This window comes from Phascolarctos cinereus, unplaced genomic scaffold (assembly GCF_003287225.1).
Source record: "Phascolarctos cinereus isolate Bilbo 61053 unplaced genomic scaffold, phaCin_HiC Scaffold_4;HRSCAF=312, whole genome shotgun sequence".
NCBI lineage: Eukaryota > Metazoa > Chordata > Mammalia > Diprotodontia > Phascolarctidae > Phascolarctos > Phascolarctos cinereus.
Window position 1 is genome coordinate 668372446 of NW_027555847.1, and position 12523 is coordinate 668384968.

General features: G+C 46.7%; 1 protein-coding gene across 1 annotated transcript; it reads right to left on the reverse strand.

Annotated features, from left to right (window-relative positions):
• Positions 1-10678: 10678 nt before the first annotated feature.
• TSSK6 (testis specific serine kinase 6) lies at positions 10679-12464 on the reverse strand. Its single transcript, XM_020969302.2, has one exon. The coding sequence runs from the start codon at positions 12018-12020 to the stop codon at positions 11202-11204; it is 819 nt and encodes a 272-aa protein (XP_020824961.1). The 5' UTR covers positions 12021-12464; the 3' UTR covers positions 10679-11201.
• Positions 12465-12523: the final 59 nt, after the last annotated feature.

Below are 12523 nucleotides of genomic sequence, written 5' to 3' on the forward strand. Positions count from 1 at the left end.
TGTGATACTGCCTTAGTCTTTAAAACAGGGGAGACCCAGAATCTTTTTTTCTGCATCTCTCTCTCTCTCTCTCTCTCTCTCTCTCTCTGTCTCTCTCTCTCTCTCTCTCTCTGTCTAGAGGGTGAAAGATCACAGTTCCCCCCCAGTGAGGACACCATGAACTGAACTTTGCGAGAGAGGAACTTTCTTTTTCACCCTGGGTCCAAGAAATGGGCATAAGGGTGTTTGTTTCTGTTCTGTGTTGCTTGTCCTCCTCAGTTTCAGGTGCTGGAAGTGATCCTCATGGGCCTCGGAAGTTCTAACCATGAAGACCTTGGAGCCAGGATTGCTTTCAGGGGATAGTATAGCCAGTCAGCCTGGCATTGAAGCCCTGAGAAGACAGGGTCCCTGGAACTCGAGCCTGAGGGGGCGTTTTGGAACTGGAATCGGTACGGTGTTCTATAGAAACAGAGCTAAGCTCTGAATCTAATCCCCTTGCCCTCTTGAACTGAGAGGTTCAAAGGGACTTATGCCTTCTATGTTTGGGAGTATGTGTGAATATTTGTGATGATACCTTTTGGAATAAACATTTGTTTGTAAAAACTAATCTTACTGTTAGTGGCTAATGGAACTAGGGTGCAGGGAACCACCTCCCTGTAATTTAGGAAATACCATGGGTAAGGGATGGAGACATTTGCAGAAAACCTAGACCCCAACCCCTTTAAGGATACTGAGGAAACTTGGGGAGTGGTAAAATGTAACATTTCTGGCCTTTAAGTATAATACCTGGAAGGACTTCCAGATTGTCAAGGTTGTCTTTAACAAAATTGTTAATATAATCGTTAATAATGGCAGAAATTGTTAATACCAAATAAGCTATGGACCGCCCACTCCCTTAAATGTTCCTTGTAATGTCAGAATTTCGGTGATATCCTTGCATTTCTACTCTTAAGATATTTAGTCTTGATTAGGTTGAGCTGAACTACATCCTAGGTCCCCCCATCCTGAGATCTTGCCTTATGAGGGAACCTAACTGGATCTAAGCCTTTGATGTCCTTATCCCTTTTCCTTGGAGGGCAAAACAACCAGAATGAAGGGGCTTTCCTTGCCCGTATTGCCAGGGGTCACTGGGGTCTCATGACTAAGCCTTGCTACCTCATACTATCTCCTCCCCCTCCTCCTAAAATTATAAAAACTATTTAATGGATCTCTGCGGAGGGGAAATCCACTAGATATCCCTCAGGCTGGCAGGTTTGCTGTCCTGTTATTTCAATTAAAGATGCTTTCTTCCTCAACTCATGATTTATTTCAAGACTTGACATCTTTTACTATTGAATAAATGCCAGAGACAGGATCTTAACCAAGAACAAACCATCTCGTCTAGTCACAGTACTCTATTTAAAAAAATGGAATGTTAAACCAATGAAGAATTTCTTCTCCAGTCTGGGTGGCATTTAGTCTTTGCTTAAAGACCTTAAGTGTTGGGGAACACAGTTACCTCTCCAGGCAATCCAATCCACTGTGGAAGAGTGTTGTTAGGATGTGTTTCTTTATGTAATCATCATCAAACCACAAAAGATCCTCATTTTTAAAACTTCTACCCTTTGTTCTTATTTGTGCTCTCCACGGCCAAACAGAGCAAGTCTAATCCTTGCCAGATCCAATCAGCCTTGTTACTCATACCTTATCAGTAGCCTCTGATTTCCCAGCTAGCTGCCCTTATTTGGGATTTCTATGGCTTCTCTACCATTCCCCCAACCCCTTGTGTTCTTTTTCTGGTGTGCTTTCTTCCCCCATTAGATTGTAAGCTCCTCGAGGGCAAGGACTATCTTTTTTTTGTACGTGTGTCTCCAGTGCTTAGCTCAGTTCTGGGCACATAGTAAGTAGTTCATCAATGTTTATTGTCTAGGATTATTTTCTTCAAAATAAATCTATTATTTAAGCATTGATTTTAAAAAATTGAGTTCCAAATTCTCCTTCTCCTTCCACTTCCTTCCTCACTCATTGAGAAAACAAGCAATATGATATGTGAAATCATGCAAAACCTATTTCCATATTAGCCATGTTGCAAAGAAAAAAAGCAAGAAAGGTAAAGAAAGTAAAAAAAATTATACGTCAGAGATCATTACTTCTCTCTGGAGGTAGACAGCATTTTTCACTATGAGTCCTTTGGAATTGTCTTGGATCACTGTATTGATCAAAGTAGCTAAATCTTTCACAGTTTTTACACAGTCATTACAATATTGTTGTTATTGTGTATAATGATGTCCTGGTTCTGCTCACTTCACTTTGTATAAGTTCATATGTGTCTTCCCAGTTTTTTTCTGAAACCATCCTGGTCATCATTTCATATACCACAATAGTATTCCATCATAATCACATACCACAGCTTGTTCAGCCATTCCCAAGTTGATGGACATCCCCTTGATCTCCAATTCTTTGCCACCACAAAAAGAGCTGCTATAAATGTTTTTGTACATCTAGATCCTTTTTCTTTGATTTCTTTGGGATACAGACGTAGGATACTGATAGGTCAAAGAGGATACACAGTTTTATAGCCCTTTGGGTATAGTTCAAAATCCCTAGAATGCTTGGACCACTTCACAACAACATCAGCACTGAATGTGTATTGATTATGACTATTGACTATGACTAATCTTTTCTATGTGATCTCTATCGGATAAATGAAGACTTTTGTCATCTTCCTTCTCTCCTACTCCCCTTCTTTTCTCTAGGATGAATATTCCCATCTCCTTCATCTTATCTTCACATGGCATGGCCTCAAGGACCATCACCAATTTAATAGCCTTCTGGATGTTGTCTAGTTTATTGATGTCTTTCTAGTGTAAAGGAAGGCAGGATATTTCATCTGCCCTCCTATTTGATGTAGTAATAGAATCACAGATGAAGAAATGTTCATGTGTTAGGATGTTAATACCCTATACTAAGAAGTAGGAGGCCAGAAGACTTCCCTGGGAGACCCAACTTTGAGTAAGAGTTGGGACAGGGGACCAGAAGTCAGTCAGTAAGCATTATTTAATGCCAGGCTACTGTGCTATGTGCCAGGTACAGTGTTAACAAAACACTGGGGACACAGCATGAAGAGTCCTCAGTCTTAAGGAGGTCACAGTCTATTGGAGAAGACAAAATGAAAACCACTATGTACACTATGTATACAAATAAGATATATACAGGTTAAGTTTGAGGTAATCAACAGAGGGAAGGCACTAGAAGGAAATGGGATCAGGAAAGGTTTCCTATAGAAGGCAGAATTTTAGCTGGGACTTGAAGGAAGCCAGGGAAGCTGGGAGACAGAGAAGAAGAGGGAGAGAATTCCAGGAATGGGAGATATCCAGTGAAAATGTCCAGAGTTTGGAGTACATCTCCAGACTCGACTTTTTCAAAGAACAAATGAAAAAACTTCACATTAACTCTTAGCAAAGGCATTTACTAAGATGGCATAGTAAAATCAGTAGCTGTGAAATATTACCGCTATAAACCTAGGGTGCAATTTTCCACAAATACACCAACGGTCCATGAGAAGAGTAGGAACAATTTTAGAGTACAATGGTAATGAGGTATACATGTAGGGAACATATGTGAGCAAGGCAAGTCAAGTTCAGAATCTTTGGCCTCTCTTCATGAAACAACCTCTACACATCCTTTTATCCACTTGCCATTTTTTTTTTCACTGTCACAATGCCTTTTCTTCAGATTTAGGTCACAGAGGATTTTCCCAAGATTGTCAGGCATCACTGGATGTAGGGGCAGAGGGGAAAGGTATATAAGTGGGCTGTGTTTCTCTAAACTTCCCTGTCTCTCCTGATCTCGCCTGTGTTGCTCAGGGGTAGGCTGTTTACCATGGACCTCCTGCTGTAGGACTCCAGTCTTCCCTTCAGGAAGCCAGGAAAGATGCTGGAGAAGGAGGGGGGAAAGTATGCCAGTTGGCACTGAGTCAAGCCTCCCCACTGGTTTCCTTGCATCTGAAATGCAACCACCTCTGGGGGAAGAGAGCAGCTGCCTGGCAAAAACCAGCAGAGACTTACTGGAGGGCATCACGGGATAGAGGGAGATCAGACTTCCATTTGTTGAAAGGCTGAATGCTGGTCCATTTTTTGGGTGGGCCATTTTAGGAACTGATTGTAATAAAAGGATTTTGTGGTCTGGGTGGACAGATGTTCCATGAATACAAATGCAGCCCTGGTCTGTCTCTGGAGATAGAGTATTTACTATCCAGTTCCCATGTATGTGCTTAGTGTGAGGGATGGTTACTTGATTCTGCCTTGTGTATTTGGGGGTTGGGGTAAGTGCCCCAGGTAGGTATTAGCTCTTCTAAGGCTGATTCCTCTTCCCCATATCCCTGTAAGTTGAAGGTAAGAGAAAAACAGCATCCTTCTAAGCCTATAGGAAAACTGCTTTCTCTCTATAGCTGGGAATGGAAGGTAGAGGAGTTAGGCTTTTACTGCTGTCAGTAGGAAAGAAGTGTATGTGGCCAAGGGGGATTTCAGAGAAGAAAGTAGTGCTGTCATATTGAAAAGAGCATTGGACTTTTTAAAGCTTGTGATCATGTCTTGATTCTCCCAATTATCGACCATGTGACCCTGGTAAATCATGTCTTTCTCTCTAGTTGCTTCATATGTAAATTAGAGATAATACATGGATCTACCATTTCAGGTTTTTGTGAGGATCAAATGCAATAATGTAAAGTGTTTGGTAAAACTGGCTATATTAATGATTAGTTATTATTATCTCCTATGTGTTGCACTTCAATCTCTCCCTTCCCCCAGTTTTTTCCCCCTTTATGTAAGTTGTCTTCTCTCCCATTCTGAGAAGTGGGTAGGCCTGCTTTGTTGTGGCCTCCTCCCCCATTTCCTGTCCTTCAGCCTTGAAAGCAAGGCTAACAGACTCAGAAGGGGCCCATGTCCCTCTGGTGCTACTACCCCCCCACCCCCCCACCCCCCGCCCCAGATAGTTGTCTGCAACTGTAGGGGTCACCCAGCAAGGAGAGGGTGGCCCTTTTCCTGAGGCCCAGGAGAGTTGGCTGAGGTTAGTTCCATTTCCTTAACCTCTGTGGAAGAAAAGACACAAACCTGACTCCATTTAATGCTTTGCATGGGGTGCATTTTAAATGGGCTGCCCTGTAGGGAACTTCCCTTTCCAGTCTTTGGAAAATCCCAGCATATTAAAAGTTAAGAATGCCCCAGCAGGGAAGATTTAGGTTAATTCCCACTTATAAGTGCAAGTAGGATAGCAGTCTCTGGGGATAGGTGGATTAGCATCCCTACAGCCTGTAGCTGAGGAAGCCCCACATAGAGCCACAACTAGCAAATGATATAGTAGAAAGAATGTGAACGGGCCACTTAACACAACTGTGGGCCAATCATTTCTCCTCAGTCTCCCCCCCTCCTTAAACTGGGGAAAGAAACCAGCTCTAGGGCCAGAGGACCTGGGTTCAGATTTCACTTTTGCCACTCACTACCTGTGTGAGACCTTCCCTGGCTCTCACTTTTCTTATGAATAAAATGAGGGGACTGGACTAGATTGAGGTCCCTTCCAGATCAAGATCTATGCTCCTAGAGGCAGCTCTAGAATTCTGGCTGAGTGACTGCTATGTTCAAGGTGCTATGCTAGGTGCTCTCCTTCCTTCTTCTCTGAGTGCCACTCTGGACATCCAGACTTTTTTCTCTACCATTCCTCAGCAGCCTTCCTGCAGCCCCTCCCTCTGTCTTAGCTGTTCTTCCCAGAATCTCCATTTTAAGGAAGGGCCCAGGCCTTACTCCATTCCTCTTCAGAGTCATCTGGTCTCTTTTTCCACCATAACCCCAGGTGGGCATGTAGAATGTAAGCTCCTTGAGGTCAGAGAATGTCGTTTCTTTTTGCTATTCCCAGTTTAACAAAGTGTCTGGCACCATAGTAAATGCTTAATATATGCTCGTTAACTTGACTTGTTAGTAGAAGACAAAACAAAAAACAGTCCCCACCATACAATATAATTCCAGGAGGGAGGGCCCTAAACAAACTAACAGCTAGAGATATCTGGAAAGGTTTCTTGTAGGTGGTGGAAGGACCATAGTTTGACCTTGCTGGGGGAGGGGGTGGATAGTGAGGGCATCCTGACCCCTACCCCATGGATCCATTGCTTTGTTTTTTCTCTTCCTGATTATGAGATGGGCAGCAGAGAAGCTCCCCACTGGAGCCCCCGACAGAAATGGAACTGGCTGGCTTTGGGCCAGCTGCCAAGAGCCAAAGGTGACTGGAGAGGACCCCAGGGTGCATGGGAGCAGCTGGGAGCACAGCACCCTCCCCTTGCCAAGTCATCCCTGGGCAGCACACTAGGAAAAAAGAATCACATCCTTGAGGATAGGATTGAGAAAAAGGCGAGAGAGCTTGGGAACATGGGGAGGAATATAGAGGTGGCTAATCCTTCCTTGGCCCTCAGCTCCTGGGCCTTGACTAGTTTGACCATCTCCTTGGTTTTGTGAGCCTGAGAAGCAGCTCTAATCTTCTTTCAATCAAAACAAATAGCAGGTTGAAGTTGAAATTTGCATTGTGAACACTTGAAAAATGATCCATTTCAATTTATAAGGAATATGTGTGTTATAGATGGGTATAAATATGGATACTCCTCCAGAGCTCAAAAGTCAATGTGGTACAGTGGAAGAAAAACTGGTTTTTAGAGCCAGAAAGCATGAGTTCGAATCTTGGCTCTTCTGTCTGTCACCTGTGGGTCCTTGGTCTCTCTGAGCATCTTTCCTATCAGATGGTGTCTTCTTGAAGCATTTCAGGCCTCCTGGAGGCCATGATCTGGGCCAGACTGAGAACCACCTGGGGAGAACCCTGGTAAACATTATCAGACATCCACCAGGGCCATAAATGGTTTTTTAAAAAAATGTTAATAGCTGCATTTCAATATTATTGGTTTCTTTTGTCATCCTGTGTATTTTGCATTTTAAAACATTATTTTGAAAAGGGTCAATATGCTTTATCAGATTGCTAAAGGAGTTCAGGAGGAGAAAAAGGTTAAGAACCTCTGGTGTAGGGGAAAAAATGCATTGTTTATAAATCAATCAATTTTAGGTGCTATATCTAATCAGTTGCCAATTGTACTATGCACTAGATTCTGAGGATAAAAATACAAAAGTAAGATAGTCTCTGTCTTCAAGGAGATTACATTCTAATGATTTTCCTAACTGGCTTTTCCCCCTTCCAAACCAAACCAGTTTATACAGTCTCTCAAAGGAATTAGCCTAAAACAATTTTGCATATATCTTATTCTTAAGAGCTTCAGTGATTCCACATTACTTACATCAACGTTTTAACTATTTTTTTTTTTTTTGCTTAGGCAGTTGGGGTTAAATGACTTGCCCAGGGTCACACAGCTAGTATCATATCTTAGACTGGATTTGAACTCAGGTATTCCTGACTCCAAGGCCAGAGCTCTATCCACTGTGCCACCTAATTGTCCCTACATCAACTTTTTAGTCAAAAACACTTCAGGCCTGGTCTTCAAAGCCCTTTATAGCCCTCTTTTCTACCTTGCTAGCCTCATTTCCTATAGCTTCTCTTTACTCTAAGTTAAATTGTCTTCCCTTCCATTTCCTTGATTTGGGCATTTCCTCTCTTGCCTTAGCCTTTCTACTCACCAGTTCTTCCCTCTCCACTTGTTAAGACTGGATCTAAATCTCACCTCTAAAAGCGGACGGGAACCACAGAGACTCATGATGAAGTGACTGGATTCTCTCCTCTGTACTAGCTAACAATATAAGAGCCCTGTACATGATCTTCTTCTATACTCATCCTTTCTACCTAATTGTGTCAGTACAGAAAAATAATGGGGTCAGTCAAATAGCCCCAGAGTACCCACTGGTCTTAGAATCAGAAGACTAGATTTCTAATTCCACCCTAGCTCTGTGTGAACCCGAGCAATTAATTCACTTAGAATTTTAAATGTAGGAAAGGGACCTTAGAGGTATGACAAGAAATTTAAAGTTGGAAGGAATATTAAAGGCCATATAGACCCACATCTTTTAATTTTTTTAAAAATCGGGAAATGTGGAAGGGCTTGCTCAAGATCACACAGGTAGACTCAGCAATCATAGATTTCAGAGACTTGGAAAATCATAGATCTAGAACTGGGAAATAATTTAGAGGCCACCAGGTCAAACTCCTGATTTTACAGACGAGGAAAATGAGTCACAGAGCGGTTAAGTGACTTGCTGAGGGTCAGGTAGAGCTAGTAAGTGTCTGAGGGACCATGTGAACCCAGGGTCTTCTTGACACCAAATCCTATGCTATGTCATGCAGTTTCTCAAATGAAAATGAAAACTCAGGCCTTTTGATTTCAAATTCAGCGCTATTGCTATTGCCCCTACCTCAATGGGTGGTTATGATGTAAGTGCTTTATAAGCCATAAAGTGCCAGGAAAATGTGAGCTGCTATTTTTCATGCTTTACTATGGAAACTTCTATGGCCCTGTTTTCCTGATCTGTAAAATGGAGCTAATGACAACTGTATTACCTACCTGGTAGGGCTGCAAAGAGGGGAGCAGAATATGTACTGCAGTTGTTATTTGCACATTATGCCTGGCCCCCTATTTGAAGGTAAAACCTCACCTGCTGGGCCTGCTCTTCTCTCTATACACATTCTCTCAACAGTTCCCAGGTTTCAGCTGTCAGTTCTATGCAGATGACTCCCAGATCTACATACCCGGCCCTCATCTCCCTCCTGAGCTCCTGTTTTGCATCATGAATTACCTATTAGTTATCTCTACCTGTATGCCCTCCCCATAAACACCTCACACTCAATATAGGCAAGACCATGATCTTTCCCCCTAAACCCTCTCCTCCTCTTTCCTCACTTCTGTTTTTGTTCAGATCACCACCATTCTTCCAGGCCTTCAGGGGTGAAAGCTCACCTCACTGCATCTAACCAATTGCCAAGTCTTGACAACTTCATCTTCAAGATGCACTTAAGTGCTTACTCTGGCATGAAAAATCATTCATAATCTGGTGTCAGGAGATCTTGCTCTGGATCACAAACTTCTCTTGGGCTATATGCCTACACTCCAGCTAAACTGGTTTTACTTGCTGTTCTCTGTATATAGTCCTTTCTTCTCCCTTACCCTTGTGCTTGGAGTGCTCTTCCTCACTTCTCTGCCTCTTACCCCCCCACCCCCAATACTTTCCAGGTTCAGCTTTACTGCTATCTCCTATGAGACGACTTTCCTAATTCTTCCAAACTGTTAGTACCCCTCATCACTGTGTAATTATTTTGCATATATCCTGCATTTATTTGTCAGTTAGCAGGTGGGGAAACCCTAGCTTTTGCAGCCTGGGTCTAGCCTTCGACAGGGATGGGCTGCAAGGCCTTGCCCAAGCTTGGTTACAGGCTTTAAGTGTAGGAAGTAAACTTTCTAGGTAGCGGGTTTTAAGCTCGGTTAAAGCATGTACTTAAAATTCAAACTCCCAGAGGGCAAGGGCTGTCACTTCTGCATTTGTAACCCCCACACCTAGCAAGCTGCTAAATACGCACTCCTTTAGCGCTTGATTCAGTGCGGGCAGGAAGCAGGGCTCATATGGCTTTGTTTCCCTAGTGCCTAGCATAAAACACAGTAGCTGCCACATAAATACCTAGTGGTGATTGGGCAAAAGGGGATTGTTGGTTGCCATGGGAACTCCTCACTTCTTTTCTGCCCTTTTCTAGTGAGTACAGAGGACTCTAAGGCTCTCTCTCTACATCTAGAAGACTCTGAATTAGGCTGGCAATCCTAGAAATGGTCCAAAGAGATGCAGTACAAATGCTCTCTGCAGGGCTTCCCCCCCCCCCCCCGTGCCTGTCATAAGGCATTAGAACTCGGAAGGAATTTTAGAAATGGTCTAGTCTAACCCTGACATTTCATATTTGAGGAAGCAGGCCCTGGGTGATCTCCCTAAACCTTGTGTCACCTCTCAAAGCCCTGAGCTTGGCCTTCCAGCCCAGAAAGTTGGGAAACCTTTGCTTATGCTGGGTCTAGCCTTCCACCTGGATGGGCTACATAAGGCCTTCCTAAGCTTGACTGCTCACCTCAAGTGTGGGTAGTAAACAAGTAAAGGTGGTTACTTTGCTTAGGGCTTTTAAGCCGTGTTAAACCAGGGCTACTAGCTTCTTCTCCTGCTCTCTCCTCCTACAAACCTAGGGCAAACTTTTTTTTTTTCCAGGGCCCTGCCCTACTGTTAGACATCCAGTTCTTACGATCCTGGCCGTCTCACATCTGGCTTCCGGAGCTCTAGGTCTCCCGGGAGGAGGGGCAGGAAGAGCCCTAGGGAACAGAGCCCCAGCTGAGGTCACTCCGCCCCACCCTTCCCTTTCATTCTCTTCCCCCACTGGCTAGTAAATTTCCATTCCTTTTTTACCCCTAACATTCTCCCCAATCCCAATACGGCCTGTAAGAGGGCACTTTGATGGTGGCGGGGATTCTAAAAAGCCTTAAGAACATGCAAGGGGCCTACTTTGGATGCCCAAGGGCTTAAACTTCAAATTCCTCGCTCCACCTCCCCCCCTGCACCCTTTCCTCCCAGGCCGGAGGATCACAGGCTAGACGAGAGGATGGAATTGGGCAGAAAGGGGGTGGGGCGGCAAAAATCGCTTCTGCCCCTGCCCCGCCTCCTCAGAATACGTTCCCTCCCCCTCCTCCTTCCAGTCCAGCCACCGGAGTCAGGGGTTGCTAGCAAGAGAGCGAGTTTATTGTCGGGTCCAGCAGGGTGGAGGGAGGGCCAGCGCACAGTGGGGCGCCTCGAGGTCTCATGACTTCGCTCCACCTTTGAGTAAGGGCTTTGCGGGCTCTAGCATCTCCCTCCCGCCCGGCGTGGTGATGGCACCTTCATTTCCTCCGGGCTTTCTGCGCGGCTGGACCCCCCCTTTTTTTCTCGCTCTGTCCCTAGCATCTTGGTCATGCCCCTTTCTATACCAACCCCTAGCCTATACCCCTTAACCCCCTACTAACGCCGGGTCCCGTGAGGAAGGGGCGGTCCCTTGTCGCACGCCCCTAGACTGGGGGGGGGGGCGGAGAAGAGAAAGGAGAAAAGGGGTGGAGGGGATGAAGTCAAGAGAGCTTCCTGCTCCTCTCTCCGGGGCACCGGGCACTCTCGTGCCCCTCCCCCTTTGCGGGGTCGGGGGTGAGGGTCAGGTAGCCTGGGAAGAAGGGAGGAGGAGGAGGAGATTGAGCGGCCCCGCGAGGGTGGGCGCTAGCAAGCCTCGCCGCGTAGCCAGCTGTTGCGTGCAACCTGGCCGGCGGAGGGTCGCGCGGAGGGGCTAAATTGCAGCAACTCGGCGATGAGCGCCTTACAGCGCTCGGCCACTTCGAGGCCGTCGGGGTAGAGGACGCCGCGCTTCTGGCGGCGGGGCAGGCCCGCGATGTCCGAGTCGTCGAAGGGCATGCAGCCGGTGACCATGACGTAGAGTACGACGCCCAGGCTCCACACGTCGTACTTCTTGGGGTCGTAGGGAATGCCCAGGAGCACCTCGGGAGACGCGTAGGCGGCAGAGCCACAGTAGGTGGTGCTGAGGTCCGGGTAGCCGTGCGCCTGGCGTCCGAAGCCGAAGTCCGTGAGCTTGATGCGCCGCTCGTCGGGGCTCAGCAGCACGTTCTCGCATTTGAGGTCGCGGTGCACCAGGTGGTGGTCATGCAGGTAGCGCACGGCGCCCACGATTTGACCGAAAAGCTCGCGCGCCTGGGCGCACGGGATGTGCCCGCTGCGCTGCACCACCTGCAGTAGGTCGGTGCCAGCGGCCTCCATGACGATGTACAGCTTTCCATTGCACACTTCGATGAACTCGAAGACGTGCACGATGTGCGGGTGGCGGATGCCGCGCAGGATGGACAGCTCCCGGGGCAGGAACTTGTTGACAAAGTCCGGGGGGGCTCGCCGTCGGTCCACCACCTTGATGGCCACCGTGCCCTTGTATTTCTTGGAGGTGGCCACCTTGACCTTGGAGTAGCTCCCCTCCCCGATGGTGCGGCCCAGCTTGTAGCCCAGCTCATTCAAGAGTTTGTCTCCAGACATGATGGACGGGGCGAGAGCGTCGGGAGGGTTTTCCGAATTTCGATTTGGGGCTTAACCCATGGCGCTTGGCACCCACAGACCTTGACCCCCATGTGCCCACTTCTGCCCCGGGGTCCCCCGCCGCCCTTTATCGCCCAGGTAACAATTTCCGCCTTGTGAAGTGACGGGGCGTCACGGGCGCCAGAGAGGCTGCGGCATATTTCCTAGCTCTGCACGCCGGGGCCCGGTTTGTGACGTGGGTGGGAGGGGGGCTCACCTGAGGAGATAGAGATGCTGCTGAGGTAAGAGAGGGCAGGACGACTAGACTCGGAGCCTGGTTGGACGTAAGAGGCTGGGTCCCACTGATAAACTGGGCCTTCGAGGGGGTGTTGGGACTGTTATCCCTCCCTTGCTTCACTCGCATATCCAGGCAGGGTAACTCTGAGGCAGCACCCCCCCCTGGCGGCCGTGGTAGGCACTATGCAATGATGGGGCAGGAGGTGCTGGGCCTTGACCTTTAAAAG